At 36.3% G+C, this 20,154-nt stretch overlaps 1 protein-coding gene across 12 annotated transcripts in view; it reads right to left on the bottom strand.

The window, feature by feature from the left end:
- The window catches only part of CDKL3 (cyclin dependent kinase like 3), a 72,959-nt gene that overhangs the window by 11,219 nt on the left and 41,586 nt on the right, over nucleotides 1-20,154 (bottom strand). For 5 of the 12 annotated variants that reach the window (XM_072629935.1, XM_072629934.1, XM_072629926.1 and 2 more), the window contains exons 8-13: nucleotides 10,013-10,166; nucleotides 9,549-9,877; nucleotides 8,187-8,283; nucleotides 7,127-7,289; nucleotides 6,147-6,244; nucleotides 3-5,312 (exon numbers count right to left, since the gene is read on the bottom strand). In XM_072629935.1, coding sequence (XP_072486036.1) covers nucleotides 5,226-5,312; nucleotides 6,147-6,244; nucleotides 7,127-7,289; nucleotides 8,187-8,283; nucleotides 9,549-9,877; nucleotides 10,013-10,166 — 928 coding nt within the window. In that variant the 3' untranslated portion in view covers nucleotides 3-5,225. Of the gene's footprint in view, nucleotides 1-2; nucleotides 5,313-6,146; nucleotides 6,245-7,126; nucleotides 7,290-8,186; nucleotides 8,284-9,548; nucleotides 9,878-10,012; nucleotides 10,167-20,154 lie in introns of those variants that run through there. The other 7 variants (XM_072629929.1, XM_072629927.1, XM_072629931.1 and 4 more) reach the window with 3 other exon arrangements.

The following is a 20,154-nucleotide window of genomic DNA, read 5'->3' as shown; positions in this document are numbered from 1 at the left end:
AAAGTAAATATAAACAGGCCCTTAATTGAGAGAATATTGATTCTTTGGCCAGTTGAAGAGAGCCAAAGAGAAATTGTAAAAATGACTTTGTACTTGTGGGTTATTGCACAGAGACTGTATGCTCCTTGAGGGCAAAGACTATAATTTTTTTATCTTTATTTCCCAATCTCCTAATACAGTGCTATGTGCATAGCAGGTGCTTAATAAATATGTGCTGAATTAAACTGAACAAGACAATTAAAAGTAATGAACAAAATGCTGTCTTTACCCTTACCAAATATAATTTAAGATTACTATGGGTTCTAGACTTCCTCTCCCCTGTCACTCCATAGTTAGGTACTAAGGAAGCACATGAAGATTTTCAGGTCCTAGAGCCCATGGCACTTCCACACACATTTAGTAGCCTGAGAGAGTTAATGCACCTCCATACATGCCCATATCTCTAGGGCCAAATATTAGGTTATAATTTGAATTTTATAGATGGGGAACATGATTAGGTAATTCAAATAAGACAACATTAGAGCCAGAAATAGAACAGATTATTATTCTTTCTCAGGGGGAGATGAAGAAGAGGAAGGGATGGTTCAAAAAGCATGCCATACCCCTTCTCACTCTAAAATGACAAACTACACATCTAAAAGTTTCCAAATTCTTATATTTTCTTAATTTCAACATTAATTTATTAAAAGCTTTTGGAAATAGCCATTAGAAATAGCCTCACTGTTGGTACAAATGCAGTCAGTTGCTTGGAACTGCCTTTCAAAGTGCAGTGCAAATAAACTACAACTTACATCAGTGACCTCTAACTCTTCAAAGTAAAACTACAACTTGTTTCAAGGTCACTTGAAAAAAAAGATAATTATCCTTTCAGGGTTTCCAAATCATGTAAGGTAAAAAGGATTCTCCTTCCCTCTCACTCCTGTTTAGACTTATTAAAGAAATGACACTTCTGAAGACTTTCATTGTCTCCTCCATTTTTTCTTTTTGTTGAGGTAATCAGGGTTAAGTGACTTGCCCAGCGTCACACAGCTAGTAAGTGTCTGAGGCCAAATTTGAAGTCAGGTCCTCCTGACTCCAGGGTTGGTGCTCTATCCATTGTGCCACCAAGCTGTCCCATCTCCTCTTTTGAAGGGTGTAGAAGTTTAATTCTCTATTTGTCCAAGATGTTATAAACACATGCATTTCCACTAATTTGTTGCACTTTAATTCCATACAATCCCATGTCCCTTTAATTTATCCACCATTCAAAAAAAAATGTGCAAAATTAAACTTATCACCCACAAAATATTATGTAATAAAAGACACCTCTTTCAATGTTTAAAACCAGTTTGGATTTTTTTGGAAAAAATTAAAAAGATTTCTACTGATGTCTCTTGTTCCACATGTAGCAGGGGACTGAATAGGGGAAATTTGATCAACTGAGCCCTTCCAGTAAAGTTGGACCTGCTCTCTGGGCTCTTGCTGAAGGATGTGCACTTCACTGAGATAACACAGACATTCCTGATTGGTCCCTGTGAGGGGGGTGCATCAAAGATGACTGAAATCTGTGAATCAGGAGGCACTACCCTCTCTGTGGTCTCTAAGAAGAACAAAGGAAAATGGCTCCACCAACCTCCTTGAGGCTCTTCTTTTTTGGACTTCTTTGAGCACTTTTTTTTCCTTTGGACTTCCAACAAAGTTAGAAGATATTGTTTTTCTTATTTTCTCAAGGAAGGGGGGAGAAGGAAAGAAGAGATTTGGTGCTGAAGATAAAACTGAATTTAAAAAAAAGAAAGAAAAGCATATGATAATGGTGATCAGCTTATGCTTGCCATGATGGCAGGACTTGGGGTCTCTCAATGCTTTCTGTCTGTTTCCTTCCCTGAGCACAGGCCAGAAACCAGCAATCCTAAGAAGATTCTTCTAGTCATAGAGATAACCCCATGGATGAGAGCTCCAGAGTTCCAGATTCAGGCATCAGCTAACTGGAGAGAGAATAGCTTCCCAGAAGAAAAGAAGGTCACCACTTAGATCATCCTATGGCTGAAGGACTACACAAATCAATGCTCTGGCTGGTCAGGAAGTCTGGACCTTCTGAATTGTTCAAATAGTTCAGATTTGAGGTGAATGGGAAACATCTATCTAATCAGACAACAAAGGGCTTTATCTTTTGTGGGGGAGTATAATTTGCATTTGAGATGCTGTATATTTTCTGTACTTATTATTGTATGCCTGTGAGTCTTTTGTATCTTGAGCATTTGCTGGGGCAGAGGAAATAAGCTCTGTTCTATACCACACACACACACACACGCATTGAAACTACTTTTTCTAAAAGGTAAAATGTTGCCACATTTTGAGGAAACCTTAGACACAAGGCATTCTTAAGTTTGCTTTAGAGTTTTATCTTAGGAAGGTGGGGGGAAGATCCAGAGTAAGAGAGAAACCTTAGCCCCCTTTGGGGTCAAAGCCTCCCATTATGAATCTGGATCTAGATGAGCCTAGAGCCCCTTCCCCTAGGGAGGCCTCTCGGGTATCAGTGCACACCTTAAATACTTGTCCAAAATGTGAAGGCTTAGTTCCAATTAACTCCAAAGTTCTTAATCCCTTTGTAGAGTTACATACATCTTTGGGACTTTTCTGAGTTAGATTTCTTTTGGGGCTGACTCTTTTAGTAGGATGGAATAAGTTTGTGCCTCCATTTGGAACACCCTATGCTTTTACTGAGATCCTTGGGAGAAATTTTTGGGTGTCCTATGCATTTGCAAAATGTCACTGGAGAAATTTTCATCAGGACCTTCATCTGGATTGTTCTAGTTATTAGAGGGATCCACTGCAGACATTTATCAGTTACTCTCTATGCTTAAGAACCCCATGGGAGGAATTTTAACCTAGAACAGTTTGTCACCTTAAGATAAGGGTGCCTTATGATTACCCTCAAGCTCCTATCATTCCCAGTTGTTCTGGGTTGGAATAGACCCTTTAAGCAGTAAGATAGGTGGTAACCTATGAGAGCCTTTAAAAATGTGGTTGTTTAACTGTGTATTTGGGAATAAGCATAATCTCTAGGCCTGCTAGCTACGGTTGGGCTCTCACAAAAAACTTAATTTGGGGACCAAGAATTGTGCTGAATAGACATTGCTAGGAATTTTTGCATGGCACTTGGGAGGCATTTAACAACTCTGCTACATGAAATCTGTTGAGACTCTTTAGTAGAAGGTATTGAAAAAGCAATGTCTGAGCCTCCCAGGTTTCCCACAGTGTTATTCAGAATGTGAAAAAGTAGGCTGAAACCACTTTAGTTTGATTCGCTAAAACAGCAAATGTTTTCCTGGGGAAGAGTATAGAAAGGGGTTGAACTGAGTCCCCCTAGTCCACATGATGAAATTATAGGGTATGAATATGTCAGAAAAGAACATCTCTGATGGAGCTGGACACATGCTCTGGACTCTTGTTGAGGGACACGTGCTTTCCTGGTATGACATTGTGATTCTTGATTGATCCCTGTGACTTGAGAAGTTGTGCCAAAGATAACTGGCTAATAAAAGACAGGAGGAGTCACCCATTTTGTGACCTATAAGAAGAGTAAAGCAAAAAAAATTTCCCCAGTTCTTCTGGGTCTATTACCCTCATGAAACTACCACTCAAAGAAAGGCCCTTTGTGGGATGGCTGGACAAATATTTCACATTCACCTCCCCACAATATCTGAGCAATTCCCAAAATTCAACTCTCCTGGCCAGCTAGAACATGGTTTTCTTTAGTCCTTAAGCTACAGAATGATCTTTGTGGTCCTTTGTGGCTCCTTTGAGAAGTCATTCTCACTCTGGGTAATGCCTGAAATTGGAATTCTTGGAATCCTTTATCCATAAAATTACCAAAAAAACCCCTAGAAATATCTGCTTCTCAGGATTGCTGGTTGTTGACCTATGCTCAGGGAAGGAAATAGTTACCCCATGTCCTAGCTCAGATTTGCCTAAATAAGTGTAAGTCAATTGCCATTGGCATATGCTCAAGAAAGCCACCAATGTCATTGGGTGAGGGAAGAGAAATACTTTCTCTCTTTCCCAGAACTTTAAAAGAGAGAGGGTGCTGGAAAAGTCCTCCAAAAGAAGAGCCCCCAAAAGGTGGGTGGAACCATTTCCCTTTGCTCTTATAGACCACAGAGTAGGCAGATCTTCCTGACTTGAAGCTTTATCTTTGATGCAACCTCTATAGTCACAAGGACCAAACAGGAATTTCTCAGTCACCTCTGAAAAGCACATATTTCCTCAGCAAGAGGCCATAATGCATTTCTGCTAAATGTTCATGCCCCAAAACCTCATCAAGTAGATGGGAAACACTCAACTGATCAAGGTTTTCTCTGATCAGCCTCCAGCTACACACAAATTGGATGAACAATTTAGAGAGAACACTCAAAATCTGAGCTTAACAATAAAACAGCTGTATGGAAAATATCATAGGCTGATCTGGAACAATCATGGAAAATATGCTCCTATCATAAAATAGCCTTGGACAATTTAAGACATCCCATACGATGGGATACACATCCCACATAGCAACCATAAGCTGTTCTAAACTAATTGTGTTTCCCCAAAATAGACTAGAATGTACAGATTTATCCTGGATTGGACTTCTCTGGGATACTAAGGTGTTAGGATACTGATTTGGCCCCCAACAAAGCATGTATGACTGTTTTCCATGGGAAAGACAAAGAAATCATATTTAATTTATCTGAATTATTTGCTGAAATACTTTTCCTACTATATTTAATGTTCCATCAAATGACTAGCCTGAGGAAATTTTCTATAAAAACCTAAATTAACAAAACAAATAACTATAAATTTTCCTATTTGATAAATAATACAAAGAATATTCAATCTAATTCCAGAAAATCAGTAAGGTTTGGAGAAATAGTATTACATTAGAAGATTAGGTTGGAAGCTAACTAGAATAGTCTAGTCACTGGAAAAGGATGACTGTGTTAAATGTGTTCATTCCTCATTAAAAATCCACAAACAATACAAGAATATGCATGTGGAGCTTTAAAGGAAGAAAAGATCCTCTAAGGAGAATCCAAGTTTTGCTTGTTTAAGTAGATACATTAGAAATGGAGGCACTATACAAGGTTGATGTGATTTGAGAGCTACCAGGTAGAGCCCTCTGCCCTTAAAATATCTCTCCCATTATCTTCCAGCTTGAGAGATTCATTCCTTAAGGTTTAGAAGGCTTTTCAGTCTTCATATTATCATCAAAGAAAATTCAAATACTCTTTTGCAGGATAATATTTCATGGGAAAATATTGAATTAAGAAAAAATTCTTCTGTGAGATGGAATGCTGCAGAGTTAAGGTGGGGAAGAGGTTAGGGTTTGATTATAAATAGGACGAGGAGGTGAGAAAGCTACAAAGACAAACTTTAACTCTTTAACAAATGTGCCTAGGGAAAGGTTGATCATAATTTACACTATTCCACATATCCCCTAATGTCACTGTGTGCATCTGCAACTTTCAATATGCTATTTTCCCAGATATCACAAAATCCATATAAATCTAGGTTTTAGTTGTATCTGGAAATCACCATGCAAGAGCAGGAACTGTGTCAATAACTTAATACCCTTCAATACTTAAAGGATCTATGATTTTATCAATATGAGTCCTTTCTCTACCAAATCCTCCCATGCCTTACCAAATGGTCTCTATGAGCTATTGTAGTTTCCCAAAATTCATCACCTTGTGGTTAACACTCTGGTAAAGAGCCACTCTGACACTTAGTCACTGGTCTTCAGCCAATGACAGATAATCTGTCACCAACCCATATTCAAAGTCTTCCTTGCACTCTAGGACCTACCAGAGTTTGTGCTTCGTTGGCAGAACCTTTGAAAACCTAGGGTTACTTTCACTCCAATGGGGTATTAGATACAGTAAAGTTTTAGTGGAGGAATTTATTAAACCAAGACAATGATGATCAGTTTCCAGCTTTAAAAGAATTTAGGATTGGACATTTTTATCCAACTTTCTAGATGGACTGACTGAATTTATACATGTACTGAGTTGACTGAAAATACTCATATATTCAATTGAGTATTCTAGTTTGGATGACCAAATGTATACACTGAATTAAGATGCTCAACAAGAATTTCTTACTAATAACTATGTACAGAATAGTTTTACCTCTGTTTTTTCCTGATTTTGATCCACATTAAGTAAAGTTGGTATTTTAGATGTATCAGTTTTCTTTGGTTCCCTCTTCAGCACTTTTATCTGTTTGACTTTTATAAAGAGACAGAATCATTACATTTTAAAATTCCTAGCGTGATTTTTTTTTTCCTTCTCATGGGTTTCGCTAGCAAATTCTAAAGTAAAGTAATGTCCTTTACTTTCAGTTTCTTGATTTACTACCAAGATATTTAAACCTAATTGTAAGTCCTGATAGTAAATATGCCAAAGATAAAATTATTTTTCTAGAAAACCAATATGCTACCAAATAAAAGATATAGGATATTCCTTTTTAAGTTCTGAGCCAAATTCTTAAATAAGCAGTTCAGAAATTTGTTTCCTTGTGTACGTACTATCCAAGCATAACATTATTGCTGTTACAGTAACTTTTCACCAGATGTCACTGTTCTTTAACTAAATAAAATACATACTATATGTAAGGCAGCACATTTCATTCAGAAACTTAATGCTTGTTAGAGACCTTAAGTCATTAATTCTCAAAGCACTTCTTGAAGGTATGAAGTAAATATTGTATTCCCTCTACTGTGTGAGGAAAACTGAGTAGAATCGTTTGTTCCAAGTCATATATAATAAATAAAAACCTAGCAGAGAACCTAGACCTAGCTCAATGTTCTAACAACACAATGATATATCTTGCTATATTCAGCAATAAAACCAATGCCCTAATAAGAATTACATCTTTTAAAGCTTTTCCTAACTTCCTTTTAAATATGTGATCAACAAGAGAATATTCTAACTCACATTTAAACATAACAAAATCTCACCAATTAAAAACTCATGTAAGTTTGAATCTCTTGGCAATTTATAACTTTTTTCCATAAACGACACAGCAAAATTAAAGTTTTACTTTAAAAAAAAAAGTCTTATAAATAATGCCATTTGAATCTGTACAAACCTAAGCAGCAAATTTATACCTTCCATTCCTTTCATCTCCTTTGATTGTATTGTGAAAGGCAGCTCTGGGAAATGTATCTCTTTCTTGTCATTCCTTAAAAGATTCAGTTTCCTTTTGTTCCCATTTGCTATTTGGTCATTTTGAGCTGTCCGCTCATGAAGTATGCCCTTCTCTGTTTGATTCTAAACAACAACAACAACAAAAATATGTATGTATAACTAACTATTCATAGAATGACAGGATGAGTAAAGACTCCAAGTTAGTCTTCTGTCTCCATATGAGACTGCATGAAAATCATCTAAAACAGCTGGTTCTTTGTTCTTAAATCAGTCCAAAGAGGACCTTTATTACTTATTATCATATTTTATGACTATGTGTGAAGAAGATAGTCAGGAACAGATAAAGGGGAAAAGGATAAAGGGAAAAGTTAAAAAGAATATAGAGAAATGTATAACAGTTCTAATTTCAATAAATATTTTAGAAACTAAGGTTTTGATAATTTTTAATATGAAATAACCATAATAGGCACGAAAAATTATATATGTATGACTATTCAGAAACCAGAAACTTCTATTTTTAAGTTCTACTGTCTACATTTCACCATTGTACAAATCACTTCAGTTTTGAATAGACAGATTTTCCCATGTGTTATAAAATAAGATTGTGCATTTTGTTAATTTTTTCTAATTAAACTTTTTTGATGAGTAACTATTATATGAAATCTAGGTAATAATAGTTTTAGTGAGGGAAAATAAAGAGTTGACCTGAAAGTGCTATATATTTACAAATCATTTGTTTCATACACACACCCACACACACACAAAGAAAAAAAAAGGAGGAGAAGGATCAGGTTTAATGATCTTTAGAGATGTAAACTTTCCTGAAGCCAAACATTAAATAGTTAAGTCAGGCAAGAAACATTGACTCTGTTGAGGACTTAAATTTCAGGAAGAAAATTTAATTTAAAATCAAAAATGAATTCAATAAATTGGAGTAGGGTCTCAAATACAACAAACAATGGAAAGGAAGTATAAATGTAGAAAAAGGCCAGATTTAAATGATCAGCTCCTTGAACTTACTTGAACAGGGCCTGCATCCTCTTGCTTGTTAGACACAGATTGTATAAGAGACTGTGAGGAAGTCCTTCTCTTTTTAGCTTTTTCAGATGGTTTATTACTGAGAAATGAATATGAAAAGCTGTTAAAACTCCCTGGGGAGGCCGAAACCTCTGCTTCTGCTGCAATCCAGGATAACCAGCACATGTACTCAACATCAGCACTGGGGCCGGTCCTTATTCACTGACACTAAGCAGAGCATAAAACCCAGGCAGAAGACCAATAGCTTCTGGTCACCTCTAGGCTGCTACTGCCGTTTGCATTGAAACTGCTCATCTCCTATAGAGGTCCACAAATCCTACTTACTATGTACCTCTGTGCTTGGGTTCCTGGTGTCTCCTTCAGCCTATCCAATCCTGCCTTCTATTCCATATCATTAAGTTTTTCTGTGACTGAAGACTACCCTTCTGGCTCTTAGCCTCTATTCCTGATACTCTCCTAACTCAGACTAGCCTGTAAACTTGTATCTTTATGACTTCTCCCTTCTTGTGCTCATCTCCTAGATACTTAAGCCTAGCTTGTCCAAATATAACTCTACTGCTTAACCTGATCCTTTATATCCATAGTTACACCTCTGACTCTGTTTCTCCTCTTGGACTTAGAGAACTTGTGCACCTGTTCTTAATCTAACTGATCTGGCTATTCTGATCCAAATACACTGACCTCCTTAGGCTTCTTCAGGCTTACCTGATTCTATAACTGTGCAAGAAGAAGCAAAATAAATAATAAACACAAAATTGACCCAAAATATAATTCTTTTCCTAAACTATTTGACTACTTTTTTCCATGGTTTCTTTGACCAGTAGGGACATACATGATTATAAATAAAGAATACTTTGTTTTTACCAGGACCTAATATTGCTAGAATTTATGCATATCATCTTTCACAGTCAAAGTATTTCATATACACTATTAATTTTTTTGTCCACTAAGATTCTCCTTTGATGCTTCATCATGCAAAAAGGTATTGCCAAGGTCTCAAAGCCTATATCAGTAGAGCACAAATTCCAGCAAGCCCTACCAAACCAAAAAGGCTGCAAGAACCAGCCTCATGATGAACTAAGTGCCAGAAGACCAATCTACTTAAATGGAGGGGCTCTCCATTGGTATGGTGACAAGATAATGAATTTTTCAGCTGCAACAACCTTTGAAAACCATCTAAGTTATAAAGGGAATCTGCATTAGTAAAGGTATACACACCCCAACATTTAAAGATTTGTGAGGTATTGAATAAGTATCCATTCTTTGCAATATGCCTCATAAACAAAAGGTTAAATCACTTTTACCATCTGCTAATACCTTGTTATTTCCACAATTAGTACTCACCTTGTGTTTGTGTGGGTGAAATGTGAGTTAGGATTTGCAGCAGTCAAATTACTGCTGTTTGGATTGATGGGTGGCATGGTCATACACCCGTTAGCATGAACATCTTCCTTCATGCTGCTAGAATCAGTGTTGAGATCTGCAGAGATAAGTGATTCTGTTGTTGCAGGTTTATTATCTTGAGAAAGAGTATGAAAAATTTCCGAAGTTTCCCGTTGGCAACGTCCACCTTCATGGTCTACTTTTTTACTTTCAAAAATGTCTCCTTTCCCTCCTTTTACTTTATAAACTCTGACTTTTATCTCCTTGGCCTTTTTGTCCTTGTCCCCATCCTAGAATAGATATATCCAAATTCTGAATATAGAAAATAACTTAGTTAATAGAGTCCTAACCAGTGTTTTCTCTATATTATAATTTTCCATATCCAAAGTGGTATTTTTCAGGAAAATAAACATCCAAATCCTCACCTTTCCTGTAGTTGAACTACTTGGCAATGTATTTCCATGTATTGCTTTTCTATCTTCTTTAGTGAGTTCAGTTTCTTTAGAATTCTCTTTGGGCTTTATGAATGAATTGACTTTTGCTTCTTGTAGTAACTTAGCCCTCAGTTCTGGTATAAATCTGATAAAATTCAAACACAAAGCACTTTGTGCACAAAATGCTGTATCTTTTATGTTCTATTTGCTCTAATTTATTTATCAGCTATGTAACAAATACATTTCTACATGCTACATACTGAATGAATCAAGTCAACAACCATTTATTAAGTGCTTACTTTGTGCCAGGCATTCTGCTAAGCAATGGAGATACAAAAGAAAGGCAAAAACAATTTATATTTAACTCATCTATACTGCTTATTAATAAAGCTAAGTCTTCTAAAATCTTTAAAAGAAAGAATTCTATACAACTTGGAAATAAACAAATACTCCTAACTTAGGGCAACACAACTCAGGAAACATAAAATGCTGATTTCAAATCGTTAAAGCCTGTTGTCTTGAAAGACAGTGTAACACAGTAGATAAAGTGATGAACTTGAAGCCAGGAAGACCTGGGTTCAAATTCTACTTCTGACACTTAATAACTATATGTCTTTGTGCAAGTCACTTTTAGCCTGAGTCTTTATTTTCTTGTTTCTATAAAATGAAGGGGAATTAGAAGACATGACCTCTAAGATTAATCCAGTTTACAATTCTATGATAAGATACTATGAGATCTTTCTTTTCTGTTACCAAACCACAAACTATAAAGAAACATATATTGTAAGTCACAGTCTCTATTTTGTTTAACTTATTTTTATGGGAAAGTACAATGGGGGAAGTGACAGTTGTTTAATAGAAAATGGTTGATGTGTTAAAATATATCAATAAAAATTTTTAAAAAGTATAAACTTTAACAAAACTAGAAGTAAATATTTTGATTTTGAAGAATTCTATTAAGCTATTTGCAATGAAGGACTAGCGTTCAAGGGGAAAAAATAGAGGTATTTATATAGATATGGGGCAGCGAGGTGGTACAATGGTAGAGTACTGGGCTTAGAATCAGGAAGTCTCATCTTTGAGAGTTCAAATCTGTGATCCTTGGCCAGTCAATGAACCTTGTTTGTCTCAGCTCCTCATCTGTAAAATGGGCTGGAGAAGGAAATGGCTAATCACTCCAGTATCCTTGCCAAGAAAACCCCAAATAGGTTCACAAGGAGTCAGATACAAATGAAATAAAATATAAATCTGGAGGACTAAGAGTATGGAGAGAAAAGAGAAGAGAGTCCAAGATAGAGTCTTAATCTCTCTCTAAAACTCATCCATATGGTTATCCCACATTTTTCTCTCTGACTTGATTAAATTTGAAACTGAACTCCCTGGGGTCTGGAAATAAATGACTAAATGCTGTAATAATAGCTGGCATTTATTTATATTGTACTCTAATGTTTACAAAATGGTTCACATACATCTGATCCTCACAGCAATCCTGTAAGATAGGTATTAAAGGTAATATTAGCCCCATTTCATAGATGAGGGAGCTGAGGCTCAAAGATGTTAAGTGATTTGAAAATGGTCACACATAAGAAGCGTAAGAGGTAGGATTTGAACCAACATCTTCTTTTCCAAATCTACTGCTCCAACTACTAGGTCATGTAGCATCTCAAATGGTACCAGAATAATTTATTCATACATGAGTAACTTTCCCAATTACAAGCAGTAATACTGTTTATTACAAACAGTAACAAGGCTGTTAAAAAAAATCTATTTTACCAATCAAGTATTTGAGAACATTTTTACACTCAATACTGTGGGGAACTTTTTAAACTATAAAAATTATGGTCCCTGCCCTGAAGAAGTTTACAATCTACCTACTACAAAACCTTCATATTTATTCTAATCAGCCCTGCCCTTCTCAAGGTCCATTACACCATGAATGGAACTAGGTCCAACATGATCTGAAAGCACCTGTAGTCAATAAGAAGATATTAACTCTTCCTTCTGTCCCTTTGACTTAGGGGAGCAAGAAGAGTGGATTTGCATCTCCTCCAGAGTGATCTGCATCTCCTACGTCATTCTTTGAAACTCTCTTAAGTATTATCCTTGAACTTTTCAATCAACCCCCTTTTCCCTCATTACTCTAACAGAAATCCAGCTATCTTCAGAAGGCGCCTCTTCTAACCCCGAAGCCACTACTCTCTTATTCCACAGGCTGGGAAGCATATGGGCATATTCTGTACTTCTCACTGCTACTACCTCTGTCGTTACTCCTCAATAACCATTCTTCTTTTGAAGTCCATAACTGCCATTCATACTTATGTTTCCTTATCCCTGTTGTTTCATATATCCAATCTTCAGGTTGCTCTGCTAACTTTCTTCTCAACACTACCCTCCAGGAAACTCTCCCAATTTTCTCAATAGCTTTAATACCTTGCTCATAACTTTGTTATTTCAACTCCAGCCATGATCCTCAGGGGCTTTAATGTTCATGCTGTCAACTGGCCTCACAATTCCTCAAATATCTCAATTCCATTGACCTCTATTTCCACTTCTCTGAAGTCTCATATGGACCTCTAACTGCCCAGATCCTCAATTTACCTATTTCCTATGATAGATGTTACTGATGACAAGATCCCAACACTTTAGATCTTATCATATCACAGTTTCTGGCACCTCCAAGATTCTATCATCTACTGTCAGAACGAAATTTTCTGCTCTACCTTTCCCACCCTGCTATTCACAATACATTTTTCAACTTCATCATGATCAGCCTCATCACCCAAGCTATATACACTGCCACACCCACACCATGTTACTTGCCTCCACACTCAGGTCTGACTTCATGGTCTACCATTGTAATGTTTCACAAGCTACTGCCTTAGAATTTCTTGCCCTCCTAACCTTCCATCATTTTTGGTCTGCAAATCTTTCATCTCTGGAAAATCCCCATCATCAAATTTCTCTACCCAGAACTTTTGAGCATCACTAGAAAAAGTCATAGAACCAAGTTGGTTTTATCTATTACAAATTTCAGTTGGTTCTGCCTTGTTGCTCAATAAACTCTATTTGATTCCCCAGTGACTGTTCCAAACCTTTTTCTAAACCCCTTTGGTTCCACCCATAGCTCAAACCTCCACAAGTACAGTTGATTACTCAGCCTACTACTTCACTGAGAAGACTGAAGACCTTCAATCTAGGTTGCCTAAGATCTCTTCTCTATTATTCAAAAGTTCTGAGTCCTCTCTTTTCCTCTACTCAAAGCACAAGATGGATCTCTATTTTTCATTAAGGCCTAATCATTCTCCCTATATCTTTGGTACTATTTCCTCAGTTCCTCCCCAGTATTGCTGTAATAATTATTCCCTCTCTCTGAAGCAGTTTCAATTTCTTACTCTTCACTGAATCTTTTCCATCTGCCTCCAAATATGTTCATGTCCTCCCAGCTTCCTTTAGTTGACTATTATTCACCAGAGAGTTATCCTTTCTATTTTTCTTCTCCCTTTTGTGGCCACATTTCTCAAAATAATTATTTATATCCAATCACTCCAGCTCATCCATCAACCCCTCTCCTCTACCCATTGCAATCTGGCTTCTCTCCCACAATGCTACTGGCTTGCTGGTCACCAAATCTGGTGATCTCTTTTTAATCTTCATCTTCTTTGACCTCTCTGTCAAAGTTGACATTCTTGTTACTTTTAGATATTTTTTCCTTCACCTTTAGAGCCAGAGATATCACATTCTAATTATCTCTTAAGTACTAAATCTAGTGGTTTTTTCAATCCTTGTTCTTCCTGACTTTTCTGTACCTCTGACAATGTCAATAACCCTCTCCTCATTGACACTCACTTCTCTCTAGTTTTCATGACAATGCTTTCTCCTGGTTCTCCTCCTACCTGTCTCATCTCTCCTTTGCCAGATTTTTGTCCACATCATGCCCACTAATCATGGGTGTCCCTCAGTGCTCTGTCTTGGGCCCTTTTCTTTTCCCCTCCATACAATTTCACTTGGTGATCTTATCATCTCCTACGGATATACAGATGACTCTCAGATCTACTTTGTTCAGCCCTAACCTCTTTCCTGACCCCTAGGTCTTGTATTTTCAATGGCTTATTAAACATCTTGAAATGGATATGTCATAGATATATAAAACTCAACATGTCCAGAACTAAATTCATTATTTTACCCCCTAAATTCTCCCTTCTTTCCAAGTTTCCTATTATCACCAACCACTCTGGCTTGCAACCTAGGTGTCACTCTTATTTTTCACTCTCTCTCACTCCCCTATCCAATCCATTGTCGTCTTGTCATTTCTACCTTCACAGCATCTCTCATATATACCCCTCTTCTCTTCTTTGATACTGCTGCCATACTGGTGCAGGCCCTCATCACTTCATGCCTGCTATTGGCCCTCCTGACTCAAGTTTCTCCCTATTCCAATCTAACCTCCACTGAGCTATCATACTGATTATCCTAAAATGTCAGTCTGACCATATCATCCCCTCCTCAATAAATTCTACTGGTTCGTTATTACATTCAGGATTAAATAAAAAGCCTTCTGGCTTGTAAAGTCCTTCATAACTTTGTCTCTTTCTATGTTTCCTATCTTCTTACGCATTATTTTTCCTCCAAATATTCTGCAATTCAGTGACATTGGCATCATTGCTGCTTCTTGCACATAATGCCACCATCTTCCAGCTTCAAGCATTTTCCCTATCCGATCCTCATGCCTGGAATGCTCTCCCTCCTTATTTTTGCTTCTTAGCTTTGCTAGCTTTCTTCATGTCTCAGCTAAATTCTTCAATCTTAGAATTTTCTCTCTGTACTAATATCTCCAATTTATCCTGTATATATCTTGTTTGTACATGGTTATTTGCATGTTGTCTCCTCTGTTGGACTATGATCTTCTTGAGATCAGGGACTATCTTTTTGCCTTTCTTTGTATCCCTAGCACACAGCACAGTGACTGGTACATAACTGGTGCTTAATAAATGTTACTTGACTGATTTTCTTCCTATTTCACTGTCTCCTATATTGGCTTCATGTCCTTCTGCCATCCCTTTAGAGTAAGTATAACTCCATGTTATGGATTTTATCCTCTTTTCTCTCTGCATTCTTTCCCCTGGCAATCTCATTTACTCCTACAGATTTCATTATCAGTTCTATGATAGGTAATGCTCAAATCCATATTTCATGGCCTGTTCCAGTTCCACATCTTCAATTGTCTATAAGACAAAACAAGCTTATAATTGTGCCTCCTAAACCTACTTGTCTTTCAGACTCTATTTTTTCTGGGGGGAATGGCATCACCATTTACCTAATCTTCCATGTTTGAAACTTAGGGTCTATTTTTACTTTTTATTCTCCCTCACCTCTCGTGGTTAATCAGTTACCAAGCATTGACTCCTCCTCAGCAATATTTCTCACATCCCTTCAATTTCCCTCTATTCCCACTGTTAACTACCTTAGAACAGGCCCTCATTATCACCTGAAGTATTGCAATATCTTCCTGCCTCCATCCTCTTCACTCCCTAATCTAGCCTTTCTGCCAGAGCTGGGGGAATATTCCTTCTATATAGGTCTACTCATGTCCCTCCTCTGTTGACAAATCTTCAGGAGCTGGAGAAGGAGAAATAAGGTTACCTGATACAAAAGAGAGAGACAGTATGTAAGGTGTTATTGTTTGGTTGATTCTAAGTGCTGTAAAAGGACAAGGAAGATGACAATAATATGATGACTTACTTAAAGAACCCTAGAGATTCAACTAAAAATTAACTGAAACAACATTAGGAAAGTAACAGGGCATAAATTCCCCCCAAATCATCAGCCTTTATATTATTAACAAAATCCAGTAGGAGGATATAGAGAAGAAAATTAATTTCAATACCTACAAAATGGACAAAATATGTGGGAGTCAACCTATGAAGACATACTCTGAACTTACATGAATATAAACACAAAAATGTTTTCGTCTTTAAAGAAATACAGTAAGACACAGATAACTGGAGAAACATTGATTTCCATAACTAGGTGCTGCCAACATAATAAAGTGAGAATACTATTGAAATCAATTTACAGATTTAGTGTCATGCCAAACTAGTAATACTTCAGAGAACTAGATAAAACAGCAGTAAAATTCATTTGGAAGAATAAACGGTCAAGGACAATAACGAAAAAAATTAGGACTAAAGATGAACTAACAGTATCAGATCTTAAACTTTACTATAAGTCTGTAATCTTCAAAACCATTTCTTAGTGATTAAAAATTAGAAAAAGTGATCAGGAGTACAGGACTCATAAGCAATTGCACATGGTAGCATATTGTTGCATACCTCCAAGGATGCCAACTACTTAATTACCAACTCAAGGATACCAACAAAAAAATGCTACAAAAGCTAGAAAACACTTTTCTGGCAGAAATTAGTTTTAGACTGACATTTTATACCATTTACTATATTGGTTAGACAAATTACAGGAGCAGGAAAGGATGTACCATTTACAATTATGTGTAGGAAAAGAATTATTGACCAAACAATGGGTAGAAAGGATGACAGGAGATAAATTGGATAATTTTGTTTCATAAAATTTTAAAGTTTTTATACAAACAAAATCAACAGCTAGAATTTGAATAAAAATAATGAACAAAGGAAAAAAATCCTTGCAGCAAATTTCTCTGACAATACACTTAAATCTGAGATATGGAGACAGAGAACTAATCCAAACATACATGAACAAAAGCCATTCACCAACAGATATGTGGCCAAAAGATATGAATAGACAGTTCTCAACAGTGAATTAAAATAGCTCTGATGTTTTACCTCATTTTTCAGATTGGCAAAGATGAAAATTGCTATTATCGGAGGGACTGTGGGAAGATAGGCACACTGATGAGTAGTAGATGGAGCTGTATTTGTCTAATCATTAAGAAAAACAATTTGGAACTATACCTAAAAAGATGCTAAACTGTGCATACTATTTGACCCAGTCATGTAATTATATCAAAACAAGGTCAAAGACAGAAGGAATGGAGCCATATATACAAAAAATATTTAAAGCAGTCCTTTTTATTTTAGCAAAGAACTGGAAAAATAGTGTGTACTCAATTGGGGAACAGTCAAACAAGTTATAGTATATAAATATAATTATTATTGCAACAAGTTATATTCATTCATATGTACAGAATGTGGTGGAACACTATTGTTCTGTAAAGAAATGATGAAGGTGATGGTTTCAGAAAAACCTAGGAAGATTTGCATGTTACAGAGTGAAGTGAACAGAATTAGACGGACAATTTGTACCATAATAACAAAAAAGTAAAGGCAATAAAATCTAAAGTTCTTAGGAACTCTGATCAACACAATGAAAATCGTGATTCTGTAGGACTCAAGACGAAACAGTCTAATCACCTCCCAACAGACATATGACGAGTTCAGAATAAGACTTTTTAAAAAATATGGCCAATATGGAAATTTGTTTTGCTTAACTATGCATGGATAGCATAGCTTAACTATGCATGATAGCAAGGAAACTTTCTTTTTCTTGCCTTCTCTATTGGGAAGGGAAAGGCAGGGGGGAGAGAAGGTAGATGTTTATTCAATTTATTCAATATTCAAAATTTAATTTAAAAAATTGAAATGCTTGATTTGAAAAAAGCAATAATATTGCACCATAAGAAATTATGAAAGGGAAGGATTCAGAGAAACTGGGAAAGACTTGTATGAACTGATGCAAAAAAATAAGAAACACCATAAAAGTAATTTACATAAGGATCATAATAATGTAAAAAAAAACAACTCTGAAAAACTTCAGAACTTTGAGTGGTGGCAAATATGACTTTAGAAAACTGATAATGAAATAGGCCTTCTCTCTCTTGGCAGGGAGATGGACTAGAAGAGCAAAATGAAAAATACATTTTCATACACTGCCAATCAGTTGATTTAACTTAATTATACCAATTTATTATGTGGCATGTGTGGTTCTATATGAGGTGTAAGGGGAGTCAGTAGGTAGTGACAGAGACAAAAAGAAAGAAAAACACATCAATAAAACACTAAATTTCCATAGAAGAAAATAAAAAGTTCAGAGACAAAAAAAATAAGAAATTCTATTACTACCTTTTAAAAAGTTCTATGAAGAGCATGAACCCATGACTTTATGTTACATACAATGTTTTCTGAAAGTGTGTGTTATAGGATTCTGAGAAGATGTCAGAATAGGTCAGAAAACTTTTGGCTCTACAAATTTCCCCCACAAAAAAAAGGCAGAACTTTGCCTGAGGGTAGCAGAAATAAACATGAGATAAAGCAGTTGTCCTCCTAAGACAATTTGAGAAGACCCAGGAAAGACCCAACCTCCAGGGGTAGAGATTCAGCCTGAGTAAAGAGCAAACACCTCCAAGTTGACCCAGCAGAACAACAAGCCCTAGGGGCAGCTGGGTTGAGAAGCAACCTCAGGCTAGAAACTTTCATTTTGCAGATAGTGTAGGGGTCGGATAGCTGAGGATATTGCACTGTGAGGAATGCCAAGGTCAGCAGTGTTGACCAGACACATCCGGACTGGGGCTGCAGGGAGAAGGAGCTAGCATACACCTGGTGAGTGCAGTAGTGAGGGACAGGGATCCTTTTGGCTGGGGGCACTTGCAGGAGAGTAGAGTTCCTGGTTCCAGTTCTAGGGCAGAGAGGACAACTGTAGTTTGCAGCCACTGGAGGGACTGCAGGGAGCAAGCTCATTTGCGAGACAGTGTGGCTGGGGGTCCTAGACATGGCTTAGGAGTGGAGAAGAGAGTCCAAGTTTGGGGCCTGAGACAGCTCTCAAAAAGCAACAGTAAGAAGGACCTAAGACTTGGGGTATCATTTCTCATACCTTAGGACTACAACTCGATTATACTAATAGCTGCTAAAAGCTAAATAAATAAAAATAAATACACAAATGAGAAAGAACCCAAACATAAATAGTTACCATGGGAATAGAGAAGATCTGGCTTCATATTCAAGGAAGATAATGTAGCTAAAATAGCCACTCCTTTTTCTATAAGAAAGAAAAATGCTTTCAAATACGCACACACAAACTCAGAACTTAAAAAGGACTTTAAAGATCAAATAAGAGAGATGTAGGAAAAATTAGAAAAAAATAAGAGCAATCTAGGAAAATTATGAAAAGAAAGTCAATCTACTTGAAATAGAGAATGAAAAAATTAAGGAAGAAAATAATTCCTTGAAAACTAGAACTGGGGAAGGGGAAACTAATGATGTAAGATACCAGGAAATCATAAAATCAAAAGAATGAAAAAACAGAACAGAAAGTGAAACATCTCATCAGAAAAACTACTGATCTGGAGAATAGATCAAGGAGAAATAATATAAGAATAGTTGGACTACTTGAAAATTACAATTAAAAAAGAATCTTGATAAAATATTACAAGAAATTATCAAAGAAAAATTCCCTAAAGTTCTAGAAAAAGAAGGAAAAGAAATAAAAAAAAAAATCCACTCCTCATCACCTGAAAGAGATTCCAGTAGGAAAACTTACAAAAATATCATAGCCAAGTTTCAAAGTTTCCAGGTTAAGGAGAAAATGTTGGAAGCAACAAGAAAAAAAGCAATTTAAATATCATGGAATTACAATAAGGATTATACAAGACCTAGCATCTACTATGTTAAAGAACCAGATGTCTTGGCATACTATAATCCACAGAGCAAAAGAGCTGGAGTTATAACCAAGGATAACTTACCTATCAAAGTTTATTATAATCCTGAATAAAAAAAAATGGACATCTAAAGAACTAAAAGACTTTCTGGTTTTTGTTACAAAACCCCAGAATTTCAGGGAAAATTCGACATATAATATCCAGGAGAAATACGAGGTAAATATTAAAGACTAATTATAAGGGACTCAATGAAGTCAAATTGTTTACTTTGTACAAGTGAAAATATTAGCAGTACTCTTATGATTGTCATCATTTGAGTACTTTGAAACAAAGGCTTGGAATGAGTCGGGTATGATAGGATAAGTCTAAAAAAAATAAAAGTATGTAGGAAGAGGCAAAAAGGAGTAATTGTCTCATACAAATAAGGCAAAAAAGGAAAAAAAATGATACAGAAGAAGCAAGTAGGGGGTAAAGCAGGTAGTACTGGGGC

Source organism: Notamacropus eugenii, chromosome 1, assembly GCF_028372415.1.
Source record: "Notamacropus eugenii isolate mMacEug1 chromosome 1, mMacEug1.pri_v2, whole genome shotgun sequence".
NCBI lineage: Eukaryota > Metazoa > Chordata > Mammalia > Diprotodontia > Macropodidae > Notamacropus > Notamacropus eugenii.
Note: the sequence above shows the minus strand (reverse complement) of the source record. Positions and strands in the feature narration are given on the sequence as shown.